The sequence below is a fragment of the Haliotis rubra genome, unplaced genomic scaffold (genome assembly GCF_003918875.1).
Source record: "Haliotis rubra isolate DU_JTF1 unplaced genomic scaffold, ASM391887v1 Scf51, whole genome shotgun sequence".
Classification (NCBI taxonomy): Eukaryota; Metazoa; Mollusca; class Gastropoda; order Lepetellida; family Haliotidae; genus Haliotis; species Haliotis rubra.
Genome location: NW_025767202.1, coordinates 1,860,812 through 1,878,567, shown reverse-complemented (window position 1 = coordinate 1,878,567; position 17,756 = coordinate 1,860,812). Strand labels below are relative to the sequence as shown.

The 17,756-nt window shown below is 44.3% G+C and overlaps 1 protein-coding gene across 1 annotated transcript in view; it reads left to right on the top strand.

The window, feature by feature from the left end:
- The window catches only part of LOC124292165 (kinesin-like protein KIF15), a 51,341-nt gene that overhangs the window by 30,227 nt on the left and 3,358 nt on the right, over positions 1 to 17,756 (top strand). Inside the window, exons 24-34 of the mRNA XM_046729212.1 lie at positions 424 to 540; positions 2,486 to 2,737; positions 2,933 to 3,160; positions 3,281 to 3,379; positions 4,837 to 4,884; positions 5,615 to 5,643; positions 12,588 to 12,678; positions 13,209 to 13,297; positions 16,269 to 16,394; positions 16,589 to 16,660; positions 17,459 to 17,552. Of these exons, the coding sequence (XP_046585168.1) occupies positions 424 to 540; positions 2,486 to 2,737; positions 2,933 to 3,160; positions 3,281 to 3,379; positions 4,837 to 4,884; positions 5,615 to 5,643; positions 12,588 to 12,678; positions 13,209 to 13,297; positions 16,269 to 16,394; positions 16,589 to 16,660; positions 17,459 to 17,552 (1,245 nt within the window). The remainder of the gene's footprint in view (positions 1 to 423; positions 541 to 2,485; positions 2,738 to 2,932; positions 3,161 to 3,280; positions 3,380 to 4,836; positions 4,885 to 5,614; positions 5,644 to 12,587; positions 12,679 to 13,208; positions 13,298 to 16,268; positions 16,395 to 16,588; positions 16,661 to 17,458; positions 17,553 to 17,756) is intronic.

The following is a 17,756-nucleotide window of genomic DNA, read 5'->3' as shown; positions in this document are numbered from 1 at the left end:
AATATGTGCGTATTTCAGTCATTTTACTCACCTAAGTATTATGTCATTGAGTAAGTTTACTAAGCAGGTATGTTCTGCCTTATGTCATACCTAATCAAAACCAACTTAAATATAATGGAAATGATTTAATAAAACATCACTCATCCTATACTGACAGTACAACACTAGTCCTATACCAACAGTACAACTTGATAGCAATCGATGTCTTTTTCATTACGCAAGGGATTTTTATAAATATATTCCGTACACATTTGTTTTAAACTTTTTGCGTATCTAACATTTTAAACGCGTAATTGGTACACAACAATTATTTTTCAATGCGTAATTGGAAATTTTCTATGCGTATTTTACCCGGATACGCAGCTTATCTGGGCCTCTGGTAAGTTTTATGGGGCCATGACAATTTTCCTAAATTCGTGACAGGAAAACATAGAGAACAAACAGCTGACAGTGGAGTTCCAGGAGAGCTGCATCAAGGAACTGGAAGACAAGAATAAGGAAGGGATGGAGAAGCAGAACAAGCTGCAGGCCATGATACAGGTAGGTCAAGGTTATGGGTTTGTTGCTGCCGAGATTCAAGAAGGTGGAATTTGTGGGTTCCACCATTCAGGTAGGTTGGATTTGTTGCTGCCGAGATTCAGGTAGGACGGGTTGTTTGCTGCCGAGATTCAGGTAGGACGGGTTTATTGCTGCCGAGATTCAGGTAGGACGGGTTTGTTGCTGATGAGATTCAGGTAGGACGGGTTTGTTGCTGCCGAGATTCAGGTAGGACGGGTTTATTGCTGCCGAGATTCAGGTAGGACAGGTTTGTTGCTGATGAGATTCAGGTAGGACGGGTTTGTTGCTGATGAGATTCAGGTAGGACGGGTTTGTTGCTGCCGAGATTCAGGTAGGATAGGTCTGTTGCTGATGAGATTCAGGTAGGATAGGTCTGTTGCTGATGAGATTCAGGTAGGATAGGTCTGTTGCTGCCGAGATTCAGGTAGGATGGGTCTGTTGCTGCCGAGATTCAGGTAGGACGGGTTTATTGCTGCCGAGATTCAGGTTGGACAGGTTTGTTGCTGTCGAGATTCAGGTAGGACGGGTTTGTTGCTGCCGAGATTCAGGTTGGTCGGGTTTGTTGCTGCCGAGATTCAGGTAGGATAGGTTTGTTGCTGATGAGATTCAGGTAGGATAGGTTTGTTGCTGCCGAGATTCAGGTAGGATAGGTCTGTTGCTGATGAGATTCAGGTAGGATAGGTCTGTTGCTGATGAGATTCAGGTATGATGGGTCTGTTGCTGATGAGATTCAGGTAGGACGGGTTTGTTGCTGCCGAAATTCAGGTAGGACGGGTTGTTTGCTGCCGAGATTCAGGTAGGACAGGTTTGTTGCTGTCGAGATTCAGGTAGGACGGGTTTATTGCTGCCGAGATTCAGGTTGGTCGGATTTGTTGCTGCCGAGATTCAGGTAGGACAGGTTTGTTGCTGATGAGATTCAGGTAGGATGGGTCTGTTGGTGCCGAGATTCAGGTAGGATAGGTTTGTTGCTGATGAGATTCAGGTAGGATGGGTTTGTGCGTGCCAAGATTCAGGTATGTTGGGTTAGTGGCTGCCGAGATTCAGGTAGGATAGGTCTGTTGCTGATGAGATTCAGGTATGATGGGTCTGTTGCTGATGAGATTCAGGTAGGATGGGTCTGTTGCTGATGAGATTCAGGTAGGATGGGTTTGTTGCTGCCGAAATTCAGGTAGGATAGGTCTGTTGCTGATGAGATTCAGGTAGGATAGGTCTGTTGCTGATGAGATTCAGGTAGGATAGGTCTGTTGCTGATGAGATTCAGGTAGGATAGGTCTGTTGCTGATGAGATTCAGGTAGGATAGGTCTGTTGCTGATGAGATTCAGGTAGGATAGGTCTGTTGCTGCCGAGATTCAGGTATGATCGGTCTGTTGCTGCCGAGATTCAGGTAGGACGGGTTTGTTGGTGCCGAGATTCAGGTAGGATAGGTTTGTTGCTGATGAGATTCAGTTGGGCTGGGTTAGTGGGTGCCGCGATTCAGGTAGATGTGGGTACTGTAATGAGAAAAACTATTTTGAAAGAACCAATGAAAAGAATTCCAGTTATGCCATGAGCCTGTTACCAGGTGTCTCCTACATGCAGTTGCTCGGATGTCTCACTATGAACCCCAAGACGTGTAGCCTTTTCCTCCCGCATTCGTCGACATGCTGTGATAGAGCTGAAATATTTGACAAATCTGCATTAAATTCAGTTTCTTCCATGCCATACATGTGACAAGGTAGAGATAATGTTACATAAGGACAAAATACTTACAAGATCCTGTCCCATAAAATCTGTTGTGACTTACATTTTTACACAAATTATTTTGTCATGTGTCATAGCAGTTAAGTTGTAGGTGAGTGGAAAACACAGTATAAAATATAGTAAATCAGTTTCATTACTATGACCTGAGAGATTGGAGCATTATCAGCCACATTGTTACATTATCAGAGCCTGGAGGACCAGCTAGAGCAGAAGGACTGTGACTTGGAGACGCTGCGGGCTCAGATGATAACCGACTCTGCCAGTCAGGAGCAGCAGGTGGGGAGCTTCCTGGATGAGATCAACAACCTGAAATCTGCTGCCACTCTCCTGCAGAACGAGTGTGACGCCCACCACAACACCGAGGACCTCCTCAAACAGGAGCTGGACAAGTCCACCGCCACCAACGCAACACTGGAGAAGGAGCTGGCCAAAGATCGGGTGAGGAGGTTGTCTGTGCTGTCTCCAGTAGCTCCTTCAGGTGACTTATCTCGGGAAGGAATCAAAACTGAAGTTTGATATATTTCTGAGACATGTTTTGTTCCAGGGTTGTAGTTACCTAAACAGAAATTTGTAGCCAAAGTCTTGAATTCATAATACACAGTAAAATGTACAGTTTGATTCGGTTGACACCAGGCATCAGTGGCCAGTCTGTGGAACACCATCCAGGAGCAGAAGACGAAGCTGAGCAGCCAAAAGGAGGAGCAGCTGACGCTGGAGTCCAAGCTGACGAACAAGACACAGCAGCACGACATCCTCCTGGCCGCCCACAGCAAGCAGGTCCAACACCTGGCTTCACTGGAGGAACAGGTGCTTCAGCTGCATGAGGACGCTGCCACCATGAAGGTCAAGTTTGATGTGGAGGTGAGACAGGTTTCTGTGGTGAAAGCATCCGTCGTGTATCAGTTGTACCTCACATTGGTCTTATATTTCATTGTTTGACTGTACTTTCTAAGATTGTGTTTATGTTTCTGTATGTTGCAGATGTCAGTCGTACAAGACAGCATGGAATATATGAGTGAGCAGCAAGAGCGTGCCCAGGAGGAGCTGCAGGAGGCTCGCAACAACCTGGCTGCATCACAGGTAGGGGACGTGAATACTGGCTGCATCACAGATAGGGGATGTGAATACTGGCTGCATCACAGGTAGGGGATGTGAATACTGGGTGCATCACAGGTAGGGGATGTGAATACTGGGTGCATCACAAGAAGGGGATGTGAATACTGGCTGCATCACAGGTAGGGGATGTGAATACTGGCTGCATCACAGATAGGGGATGTGAATACTGGCTGCATCACAGGTAGGGGATGTGAATACTGGGTGCATCACAGGTAGGGGATGTAAATACTGGGTGCATCACAGGTAGGGGATGTGAATACTGGCTGCATCACAGGTAGGGGATGTGAATACTGGCTACATCACAGGTAGGGGATGTGAATACTGGCTACATCACAGGTTGGGGATGTGAATGCTGGCTGCATCACAGGTAGGGGATGTGAATGCTGGCTGCATCACAGGTAGGGGATGTGAATACTGGCTGGATCACAGGTAGGGGATGTGAATACTGGGAGCATCACAGGTAGGGGATGTGAATACTGGCTGCATCACAGGTAGGGGATGTGAATACTGGCATCACAGGTAGGGGATGTGAATACTGGCAGCATCACAGGTAGGGGATGTGAATACTGGCATCATCACAGGTAGGGGATGTGAATGCTGGCTGCATCACAGGTAGGGGATGTGAATACTGGCAGCATCACAGGTAGGGGATGTGAATACTGGCTGCATCACAGGTAGGGGATGTGAGTACTGGCTGCATCACAGGTATGGGATGTGAATACTGGCTGCATCACAGGTAGGGGATGTGAATACTGGCTGCATCACAGGTAGTGGATGTGAATACTGGCTACATCACAGGTAGCAGCCTTGAATACTGGATACATATCTGTATTAGGTCATGTGCAGTCACTGGCTCATATTCAATATACTGGCTACATCACAGGTAGGGGACGTGAATACTGGCTGCATCACAGGTAGGGGATGTGAATACTGGCTGCATCACAGGTAGGGGATGTGAATACCGGCAGCATCACAGGTAGGGGATGTGAATACTGGCAGCATCACAGGTTGGGGATGTGAATACTGGCTGCATCACAGGTAGGGGATGTGAATACTGGCAGCATCACAGGTAGGGGATGTGAATACTGGCAGCATCACAGGTAGGGGATGTGAATACTGGCTGCATCACAGGTAGGGGATGTGAATACTGGCAGCATCACTGGTAGGGGATGTGAATACCGGCAGCATCACAGGTAGGGGATGTGAATACTGGCATCATCACAGGTAGGGGATGTGAATACTGGCATCATCACAGGTAGCAGCCTTGAATACTGGATACATATCTGTATTAGGTCATGTGCAGTCGCTGGCTCATATTCAATATATTCTTTGTATTTTTTAGATATTGTGTTGTGTTGTTTCACAATACATATTGTGTTGCATCATGCACTAATAATAACGTGAAACTTGCTTCTTTTCAGGCTGAATGTGTCAGGTTACAGGAGAAAATAGCATCACTTACAAATGAGGCAAGTTAAAGTGTTTTTCTGTATCATAAGCAGCAACATAGTTGTTAAAGTATTACTGTTATCTGTTATATCTGAACAATCAAGACCGCTCTGTGTGAGTTCATGGGTTTGCAGCTTGTATGAAAACCGTGTTTAAAAGCTTATTGCTGTATAGCAGCACACTGGCAGTACTGTGTGGTCCTACTTCTTGCTATACGTTGTTTATCAGTACAATTTAAGTAAATCTCTACCCTTGAGTCGCTGTTCTCTCCCTAAGCACTGAACTCTGTGGTGCAGTGGTTAGACCGTCCGCCCGGAGAGCGGAAGGATGCGGGTTCAATCCCCTTCCGCGTCATACCAAAAGACGTTAAAATATGGTACTTGTTGGTCCCTGCGTGGCGCTCGGCATGAATGGGTACAACAAGGACTGGTCGGCTCAGAGTCAGTATAATGTGTCTGAGTGGGGTATTCATGCTTCACTGCAGCATGGTATCTCAGTTGGCTAGCACTATAAAACAAGCTTCATTCCACATACACATACACACACGCATGCACGTCGTCATATGAGCGAAATATTCTCAAGCATGACGTTAAACCCAATTTCACCTCACCTCGCCTCACCTGAACTATGCCTCATGTTAAATGCACATATGCACAGGCAGCATGTCCTGTGATAAAGAAAGAGTATTCTCGATTTTGTCCCAGGTTTGTCAGGTTTCTCTCTTATTTTCTGTATTTGCTTAACTTTCAGATGAAGAATGATGAAGAACAGAAAAATTAGTATCCTTCTCTATTCTTCCGGTGTGGAAGGACTGAAATTGATTTTCATGAAAATGGAACTTGATTTATGTTTTATTCGATTTTAATGATCACAGTGAAATGTCAATAGTAATCTGCTCCATGTGTGATTTATTGTACTTACAACAGATCTTTCCTAATTTGGTCAAAGTCTGAATAAGTTTGGAAGCTCTTTCCTTTGTTTGACGCACAGTAGTCATTGATTGCCACTGAGCATCTCTATGGTGGATATTAGGCGCTTTATAAGTACATTATTATTTTTCCTTATCCTGACTCATGCTCTTTTGCTTGTCTTCTTCTTCTTGCGAACATAGTGGAACACTTGTATCTCCTTAATTGAAGCTCCCTTCAAAATAAAATCACTAATTGGTACTCACCACGAGTTGCTCCCCTTTGTCTCCCCTGGCGGGAAAAGGTGTCGCCACCCTCTGGCCATGTGCTTCACTCTCTCCTTCTTCGCCCAGTGAGCAGGATGTGAGAGCGCCTTGTGTCTCCTTACACACATATCCTTTGATAATCTCTTAGTTTTTACCTCTCATAGGTTACTATAGAGGTATAGCTAGTATCCTTTATTATTTGTATTGATTAATTATCGTATTTCTACTGTTTATTCACGTGTATTCGTGATTGTTCAGCTAACTTTACGTTCATGAAAATCAATACGATTTGTAGATTACGCTTTTTCTGCCTCCGATCCACATGTAATATGCCCTAGTTGTTCTCACGCCGTGTGCGTTTAATTCACGTTGCAGTTACTGCATTAATTTATCTCATTCTGCATTTAATAAATATCATCTTTGCGTCTTAAGGCGTGCTGCAGATAGATCCACGCAAACAAGGGCAAAACATGGCAGAGAGTCCAGATATTCCTTCCAGTCAGCTGCTAGCGATCGACCCTCTCCGTCTGGTGTTCTGCTAGAGACCCCTGCGGCAGAGGGCGTGGGGACGCAGTCCGTTACCTCGAAGAAGCGACCGGCCTCCCCAGACATCCCGTCATTGCAGACTAAGTCTAAGAGGGCCTCATCGTCGTCTCAACGCAGATTGAGGACACCAGGGCAGCGCAGACTTCCAAAGGAAATCACGAAGACAGCAAGAACTTTCTCAGCCGAGATCGTTCCAGCAGCAGAGTTGGGCCTCTACGATGATCAGCCGATAATCATCCCGACTTACGGCAGAAGAAGCGACCGGTGTCAGCCACTGTGACTTCTGCAGAGATCTCCATGCAGCCTGATGCCTCTACACCGGCGTCAGGCGTCATTGATGTGAACCTCATCGCAGAAAAGGCGCCGGCGACTTCGTCACAGATCATCCCAGAAGACATGATGCGGCAGATTATGAACATCATGGAGGACCACTACAAACCGCGCAAGCAGGGTCCGAGCAAGCTTCGCGAAGGCTCCAACGTGAACAGCACCCCAGAGGCACCCCCGTCAGCGTAGCAGCCAAGGCGATGTCACCTTCGCGAAGGAAGTCCCGCACCACCTTGGACGAAGGACCTAGATGTACAGCCTTCGGCGAAGGCCTTGGCTGGCGGGAGAGATCATCACCATCTTCGATTTCATCTCTAGATATGGACTCAGACCATCAGACATCACGGAAGCCTTCGAAGGTCATATCATCGATCCCCGGACGGACGCAAATGAAGCTTAGCGAAGGCATTCGCGAAGGACATATGATTCCAGATCTTCATCATCTAGAAGAACATCGAGGGACTGCCGAAAGAGCTTCGAAGCTATCAACATTCACCTCACAAGTCTCCGAAGATCATCCCATAGGCGATCTCCACTCCGTTCATCACCAGGTCGATCACCCATCAGATCTCCACATAGAGCGGCGACAAGTCAACTAGATCGCCACAAACCTCATCAGATATACAGACAGCTACACGCGGTCGAAGAGCATCTACAATTTATTAATGATGATGGTTTGAGGATGATGGAGGAATCATATTTTCTGATGCAGAATACGGTATTGGATGGTCAATAACCTAGATCTCACATCACCATCTAAAAGTGGCAATACAGCTCAGGACGTATTTGATGAAGGAAGATGATCCAGATGCAATCACTCTACCCCCGATCGACCGATTGCGGCAGTGCCACAGAATCTAGATGCAGCTTTCCAGAAAGCTCACGAAAGTTCAGATACCACATCTGCCCAACTTTCAAGCCAAGAAGTTCTCCACGATAACATGGACTCCTTCTACAAGGCCCAGGACATCGATGAGAACTATAAGATCATCAGCGATGTAAAGAACAAGATTTACAAGATGGATGATCATAAGTTGGCTCATATAGAAACCATGACGAGACGTATGTTCTTTGGGTTAAATAGATTTAGGACGATCAATGAGACTCTTATTACTAGATTCCGGGATTCCACGACGGAAGATGATAGAATGATTTATTCTGCCTTACTTATGCAAAAGAAAGATCAGCAGTTTTTAACGGATCATCTTACATCTGTTTCAGCAGCACTGACCTTAGCTTCGTCGTCAAGGCCTCCTCGCCTCCTGTAATTGGGGAGAACTTTACAGCCCCACTTTATACAGCCCCCGTGGTCGACAACATCCATCTTTGACGGAGAAATCGACAAGGTCGCCAAAGGAAGTCTCTAAGGATTCCAGGAAGTCCTTATGATTAGATCGATGGACACACTAGCCAGCGTCATTCGTCAGACTTCACAAAGATACTCAGGCAGATCTAAGTTCACGGGCCTACAAAGAGCAAGAGACAGGAAGATAGCCAGCTCTAGAGGTAAAGATTCTTTTCGTAAGCCCATATGGCAACTATAGAGGAGGATCAGGAAGAGGCAGGACACCCAGAGGTTCCCCAATTATAGGCGCTGGAACACAGGTTCGAACGACTGGAGTCTTCCATCCCCAGCCGTTCCAGTACAACCAGCTCAAGTGGGTGGGCGCCTCCAACTACACTGGGAAAACTGGGGAATACTGCAAGATCCTTACGCCTCCAACATTATTCAACACGGTTTCGTATCCCTCTACAGGCCAAGCCTCGCTGACAATCAAACCCCCAAGTTCGGATTTACAAGCGCAACAACTACCAAAGATAAAGAGGCTGTTTCATCACTCCTATCCAAGCAGGCCATAGAAGTAATAGATCAAGCAAGCGTCGAACCAGGTTTCTACTCCCCAGTTTTCCTAGTTCCCAAGAAAAACTCCACGGAGAAATACAGACTCATCTACAACATGAGCTTTTTCAACAAGAACTATCTACGCCAAACCACCGGTTTCGCGATGATACATTTACCTCAGTTACGCCAGATGATTCGGTCCTATGGACTACATGGGCAGCATAGATCTACAGGATGCCTACTTGCACATCCCCATTCATCCCGATTCCAGGAAATACCTACGATTTACTCTAGAAGGGCTACATTACCAGTGGAAAGTACTCCCATTCGAATATCATCAGCCCCTGGCTATTTCACGAGGATAACGAAACCGATTATCAAATTTCTACATCGTCAAAGGGCTACGCAGTGCGTTTTACCTCGACGACGGGATACAAGTAGATCAAGATCCACCGCGTCTCAAACTACAGTTAAATTACATCATAAAGCTACTAACACAACTAGGTTGGTTAGTAAACTTACATAAGTCGGACCTAGTACCATCGCCAAGACCTACAGTTCCTAGGTATTCGATTCATCACAAATCGCAACCGTATTATGGTACCAGAAGACCGTTGGCTCAAGATACAACAGACCATTCCACCAGCTCTACTCTCTCCGTTACCACTCTCGCGTCAATGGCAGAGCCTACTAGGTCTTCTCACATCAGCCCAAGACATGACTGTCACAGGCAGATTACAGTTACGCCCCTACAGGTCCTCATCAACGCACATCTCAACGATGTACAACCATTCAGTCTACCGAAACATCTCAGACCACATCTACTATGGTGGACCAAGAAATCGAATGTCTGCGAAGGGATTTGTTTAGCAGAGCAGGAATACAAAACCCATCTGTATGTAGACGCGTCACTCCAAGGTTGGGGAGCTCATCTCACCAACCACACGATATCAGGGTTATGGAATCAGCAAGAATGCAAACTCCATATAAACAGTCTAGAAATGAAAGCTGTAATCAACGCCATTCTACATTGGAGCACATTTCTACAAAATGCAGCCTAATGATCCATACAGACAATTCGACAGTGGCGTTCTACATAAACAAGCAAGGCTCAACGAGATCGATGAACTTTTGAACCTAAGCTTTCAACTGTTCGATTTAATACAAGATCTAAATCTACATGTCAGAGAGCAGTGCACATTCCCGGAGCCAGAAATATACTAGCAGACGCTCTCTCGGCCTCATCTACCATCACCGACAGAGTGGATGATCAACAGGGGAAATTTTGCACAGATAATCAAGCAATTAGGGAGCCGCTAATAGACCTATTCGCCACGCGATTCAACAATCAGCTACTGACATTCGTGTCACCAGTCCCAGACCCCAAGCTTGGGCAACGGACGCTCTAAGTCTATCATGGGAAGGCCTCAATGCGTCAGCGTTTCCGCCCGCCAGCAATAATACCTCAAGTATTACAGAAAATCAGACAAACACAGAGCCTACAACTCACTTTGGTCGGCCCTACTGGTCGGCCAGAACGTGGTTTTCCATACTAATTCAAGAAATCGGTCAACCAACACTGGAGCTACCCAAGCGCCGCAAACCTGTTAATTCATCCTCACACCAAACAAGTGCACGGAAACCCAGCAATGTTCCAACTACTGCGTTATGGACTGTATACAAATGTGTTTAAACAAGAGAGGATATTCTGCCAGGGCGGCAAAAGCAGTCACGCTTTGCGCTTACGTTACTCAACTCGTAACTTAATACGACGACAAGTGGCACAGTTTGAAAATTATGCAACAAAGAAAGGGTTTACAGCAAGAGAGGCTTCACAACCTCAAGTGGCAGACTATTTGTGTTACCTACGCCAAAACAAACATTTAAAAGGTTCAACGATATCAACATATCTTGCCGCGCTTAGCTCTGTAATCACCATGAGAACGGGTGTCAAATTGACAAGATCTCCAGAGTTACTGGCCTTACTACGGCGCCCGATTGGAGGACCAAAGCGGAAGTTCCACGCCCCAGCTTGGGATCTGAATGTAGTGTTACAACACCTCACAGTGAGGTCTATGAACCTTTGAATCGACAAACTTTGAATTTCTCTCACAGAAAACATTGTTTCTGCTATCGCTAGCCACAGCAGCAAGAATGTCTGAAATTCACGCTCTGGATTACTGAGAGGATACAGTTTGATGACAATCATAACACAGCACACCTCGGATTAAGATGGGATTTCATTGCAAAGAATCAACTGCCAGGTCAACCAGACAGATTATTCCACATCTCGGCGCTATCCTCTATTCTCGGATCACAAGATACACAAGACCTATCACTGTGTCCGTAAGAGCTCAAAGTTTATTCTGACGATCCAAAACAAGGAGAAGATTTCTCAAGCGTTTATTCATCCCATTATCGCCACGAATCAAACAGAAGTGTCACGAACCACAATATCTATTTGGATAAGGACTGTCATTCTCCGTGCCTACAAGGCAGCAGGCTTGGACCCACCAACAGCATCAAATCCACATGAGATCAGGGCACTGGCCTCTACCCTCGCCTTCCTACGGTAACTGTTCCTTGAACACGATTATGGAAGGATGCTATTGGAAATCTAACATGGTATTTGCTAATCACTACCTAAGAGACATCACTACAGAAGATGTCTCTGGCATTCACCATTCGGACCACTGGTCCTCGCTCAGCAACTGACAGTCCCTCAGTGGCGTTAAAATATTAGCCTCACAAGATTAATATGTATTTTATACACACTCATCTAGCTTATAACTCTAAGGAGTTTTAGGGCTATGTATATATGTTCAGCTTAAGTATTCAACCTTAAGCATATACTTGGATATAGTCAATTTCAGTGCCTCTATCAGAGTCACCTATATATATATATATATAATTTATATGTATTGTTCAATATATTCATAATGTAATTCCCCTTTAATGGCTTTATATAACCTATGGTTTCTTTATACAGGAAACATCCTAAATCTAAGGCTTCATGAAGTTCCCGTAGGGGATATTACAGTATATCTATACAAAATCACTAATTATAAATCCAAAGTATTCTGTTACCCACCTCCGTTCCGTAGGATGCTACAAGCAAAAGAGCATGAGTCAGGATAAGGAAAAATATGTAATTTTTAGAGTAAAATTGATATTTTATACTTATCCTGACTCATGAGGTTAGCCCTCCCATCCTCCCCACATAACACTTTGGATTTCCCTGTAAATTCAAGTGTTGGGCTCGCTAAATCAGGAGAGAGTGGAGCACATGGCCAGAGGGTGGCGACACCTTTTCCCGCCAAGGGAGACAAAGGGGAGCAACTCGTGGTGAGTACCAATTAGTGATTTTATTTTGAAGGGAGCTTCAAATAAGGAGATACAAGTGTTCCACTATGTTCGCAAGAAGAAGAAGACAAGCAAAAGAGCATGAGTCAGGATAAGTATAAAATATCAATTTTACTCTAAAAATTACATATTATATTATTATTAATACACAATGCTGTTTAGTAATTGGTCAAATGCAACATATGTTATATATGGGATTACACTATCTCAGTAAAGTAGAGATTCTAGTATTTGTTGGTTGAGTTTTGTGTAAGCCACAGCAGCAGAGTGTGTGAGATCGCTGACTTTGTGCACTGGCAATAAAGTGCCGTGACTCTGAGAGTGTAGGTTCAAAATCTGGTATTTTGTTTATCCAACACACCTTGCATACATTATAAGATATGAAGCAGAGATTTCCAACCAAACATTAGATTCACATTGAAATAGATGTATTCCCACTTTCTGAAACTGTTGCCTTGACAACCTGTCAGCTCCAACAAGACAATCCTGGAGCTGGAGAAACTGATGAACCAGAATGACGTCCTACTGCATGAGAAGAATGAAACCATTATCAAGTACCAGGTGACTCTTCATACCTTGACTGACATTACGTCACTGGAATGTGTTGTCTTATTTGAAAATATAGATCTATAGAAAAATATACTGGTAACCTCCAAATGATCCTAGATAACCTCTTAATTTCAGTCTTGAGCTGAGACAATCTACACTTGCCTAATCATTTTAACACTTCTGTAAGATATCTTATGGGGTGTGAGACACACACTACACGTTCCTATCAGTGAGCGAGCGAGTTTAGTTTTACGCCACTTTCATCAATATTCCAGCAATATGACTGCGGGGACACCAGATATGGGCTTCACACATTGTGCCCATGTGGGGAATCGAACCGGGTGTTTAGTGTGATGAGCGAACGCATTAACCACTAGGCTACTGCCTATCAGTTACATGTGGACGGGGTCAATCCCCATCCTAGTGAAAAACCTAAACAACCTGAAAGGGTTGGAGCCACGGGTTTGTTGTCTGCCACGTTTTTCATAATCACATGTCAGTTGTGCTATGGACTAATCCCTGATTCATTGTTGTGCTTTCAGAAAGACTTGAGTCAGTTGCAGTGTGAGCAGAATTGCCTGGAAGAGAGGTGCTGTATCCTGGAGGGCGAGGTCCAGACGGCCCATGCTCAGTGAGTACACCTCCCAGGTTACATCGAAAAACAGTCCACGAGCCATCAGGCATTGCCTTCTTGTTTTGTAGACATTATTTGTACGTGTGATGAGATTAATAGATATTAAGCTATCTTAAATTAAGAGAATTGAATTTCCTGAAGAAGGGTTTGCACATTCTTAAAATAGAGGTCTGAACTGAATGATGTGTGATGCCTACTTGTCTGACAGATGCCGAATAGAGGCCTGAATTGAATGATATGTTGTGTGTGACAGAGCCACTATGCAGGACTACAAATAGAAACCTGAATTGAATGATATGTTGTGTGTGACAGAGCCAGTATGCTGGACGCCAAATAGAGGCCTGAATTTAAAGATATGATTGTGTGTGACAGAGCCAGTATGCTGGACGCCAAATAGAGGCCTGAATTGAAAGATATGATTGTGTGTGACAGATCCAGTAATAGAATATGCAGGACGCCATATAGAGGCCTGAATTGAATAATATGATTGTGTGTGACAGAGCCAGTATGCTGGACGCCAAATAGAGGCCTGAATTGAATAATATGATTGTGTGTGACAGAGCCAGTATGCAGGACGCCAAATAGAGGCCTGAATTGAATGATATGATTGTGTGTGACAGAGCCAGTATGCAGGACGCCAAATAGAGGCCTGAATTGAATAATATGATTGTGTGTGACAGAGCCAGTATGCAGGACGCCAAATAGAGGCCTGAATTGAATAATATGATTGTGTGTGACAGAGTCAGTATGCAGGACATCAAATAGAGGCCTGAATTGAATAATATGATTGTGTGTGACAGAGTCAGTATGCAGGACATCAAATAGAGGCCTGAATTGAATAATATGATTGTGTGTGACAGAGTCAGTATGCAGGACATCAAATAGAGGCCTGAATTGAATAATATGATTGTGTGTGACAGAGCCACTATGCAGGACGCCAAATAGAGGCCTGAATTGAATAATATGATTGTGTGTGACAGAGTCAGTATGCAGGACATCAAATAGAGGCCTGAATTGAATAATATGATTGTGTGTGACAGAGTCAGTATGCAGGACATCAAATAGAGGCCTGAATTGAATGATATGATTGTGTGTGACAGAGCCAGTATGCAGGACATCAAATAGAGGCCTGAATTGAATAATATGATTGTGTGTGACAGAGTCAGTATGCAGGACATCAAATAGAGGCCTGAATTGAATAATATGATTGTGTGACAGAGCCACTATGCAGGACGCCAAATAGAGGCCTGAATTGAATGATATGATTGTGTGTGACAGAGCCAGTATGCAGGACGCCAAATAGAGGCCTGAATTGAAAGATATAATTGTGTGTGACAGAGCCAGTATGCAGGACGCCAAATAGAAACCTGAATTGAATAATATGATTGTGTGTGACAGAGCCAGTATGCTGGATGCCAGTAGAGGCCTGAATTGAAAGATATGATTGTGTGTGACAGAGCCACTATGCAGGAGGCCTGAATTGAAAGATATGATTGTGTGTGACAGAGCCAGTATGCTGGATGCCAGTAGAGGCCTGAATTGAAAGATATGATTGTGTGTGACAGAGCCAGTATGCAGGAGGCCTGAATTGAAAGATATGATTGTGTGTGACAGAGCCAATATGCTGTTTGCCAGTAGAGGCCTGAATTGAAAGATATGATTGTGTGTGACAGAGCCACTATGCAGGAGGCCTGAATTGAAAGATATGATTGTGTGTGACAGAGCCAGTATGCAGGACGCCAAATAGAGGCCTGAATTGAATGATATGATTGTGTGTGACAGAGCCAGTATGCAGGACATCAAATAGAGGCCTGAATTGAATAATATGATTGTGTGTGACAGAGTCAGTATGCAGGAAATCAAATAGAGGCCTGAATTGAATGATATGATTGTGTGTGACAGAGCCACTATGCAGGACGCCAAATAGAGGCCTGAATTGAATGATATGATTGTGTGTGACAGAGCCAGTATGCAGGACGCCAAATAGAGGCCTGAACTGAAAGATATGATTGTGTGTGACAGAGCCAGTATGCTGGATGCCAAATAGAAACCTGAATTGAATAATATGATTGTGTGTGACAGAGCCAGTATGCAGGACGCCAAATAGAGGCCTGAATTGAAAGATATGATTGTGTGTGACAGAGCCAGTATGCAGGATGCCAAATAGAGGCCTGAATTGAATAATATGATTGTGTGTGACAGAGCCAGTATGCTGGACGCCAAATAGAGGCCTGAATTGAATAATATGATTGTGTGTGACAGAGCCACTATGCAGGACGCCAAATAGAGGCCTGAATTGAATGATATGATTGTGTGTGACAGAGCCAGTATGCAGGATGCCAAATAGAGGCCTGAATTGAATAATATGATTGTGTGTGACAGAGCCAGTATGCTGGACGCCAAATAGAGGCCTGAATTGAAAGATATGATTGTGTGTGACAGAGCCAGTATGCAGGATGCCAAATAGAGGCCTGAATTGAATAATATGATTGTGTGTGACAGAGCCAGTATGCTGGACGCCAAATAGAGGCCTGAATTGAAAGATATGAATGTGTGTGACAGAGCAAGTATGCAGGACGCCATATAGAGGCCTGAATTGAATGATATGATTGTGTGTGACAGAGTCAGTATGCAGGACATCAAATAGAGGCCTGAATTGAAAGATATGATTGTGTGTGACAGAGCCAGTATGCAGGACGCCAGTAGAGGCCTGAATTGAATAATATGATTGTGTGTGACAGAGCCAGTATGCAGGACGCCAGTAGAGGCCTGAATTGAATGATATGATTGTGTGTGACAGAGCCAGTATGCAGGACGCCAGTAGAGGCCTGAATTGAAAGATATGATTGTGTGTGACAGAGCCAGTATGCAGGAGGCCTGAATTGAATGATATGATTGTGTGTGACAGAGCCAGTATGCAGGACGCGGAATAGAAACCTGAATTGAATGATATGATTGTGTGTGACAGAGCCAGTATGCAGGAGGCCCAGGTCAAGGAAAAGGAAGAGTTGGTGAGACAGGCGGAGGAGGAGATGAGGCTGGCTAAGCAGCAGACTGACCGGCACCAGCAGGCCAAGATGGAGCTCATAGAGAGGTAGGGATTCTCATGGTTCTGTATGTCTGGATATAATGTTAAATGTGTCTGTTGTTTCTGCATCTTTGTAATGATTAATTGTATCTGATGTGTATCTCATCAGTGAAGAAACAAAGTAAGATTACATCCTATTTACCTGAGTAAGATATCAGTGTTATTGTTCAGCTAAGTATAGTATGTTGTATTACTTTCAGCATGACTGACAGACAGAGAAGACTGGAAGATCTGGAAAACTCCATGAAGACCTTGGTTGATGAGAATACAAGGTATCACAGTTTACATGAATAGTGATACTGGCATTATGCATGTTTAGTTTTGGTAAATTCCTGTTAGACATTGAACAGAACTGAACAATGAAGACTAATGACAACAGATGACAGCAGTTAAGATCATGCATGGCTGATATATGCACAGATAATTATTTCAACTTTTTTGTTATATTATACAATTATAGACTGGTGATGAGGTCAATACCTGTTTTTTATGGACCCGTGAATAGCAATATTGACCGAGGACGACCCGCGAAAAGCAATGTTGACTGAGGATGAAGTCCGAGGTCAATATTGCTTTTCGCGGGTCCATAAAAACAGGTATTGACCGAATTCCCCAGTCTATAATTGTTTTATTATGTAATTACCGAAAAAAAGCTTCTAAAATCCAAAACATGTCCATTTAGTCAAGAAAAGGAATTTTATTTTCACTACAAACCAATAACGTTATGTCAACAATACTGTGACATGTAAACAATAGAATGACGTCATAGCTTGACGTGAATGACGTCATAGTAACTCAGGTCAATATGACTTTTGGTCGGACCTGGGTTGGAGTCAATATGCTTTTCTGTCGACGGTCACGTGACCGCCTCTAGACCAATCAGGTAGCCCGGAAAAATATGCTTGCATAATAAGTTGATATATGGCCTAATACATGAAGTGGTCACCCAGAAGAAAGTCCTATCGCACCTTATCTTTGGAGGTGATGCAGTTTTCAGTTCATTGAGAGGTGGTTGTAGTTTTATGTTCTCAGTCCATCCATCTTGATCCCATTGTGTAATCTGTGCACAGATTGGCTGCTGTGTGTATCAAGGACAGGGAGGAGAAGAGCATCAAGCACTCGGAGCTGGAGGTGCTGAAGGAACATTACAGCAAGTCTCAGAGTGTGAGTGTTTCTTGTCCCCATAGGTCTGACGGTAGGGTAAGTCTCCAGTGCCTTGGAGTCAGTGCGGATACCTGTATTCGTAAATACTTTCATTCAGGTGCCTTGTAGCCTTAACGGGGGGCAACAGCATCTATCATTGGTGAATGTTAAACGGCAATCTTTGTTTTTGAATTTAAATCTTTGTGTTCCAAAGGCTGAAATGTG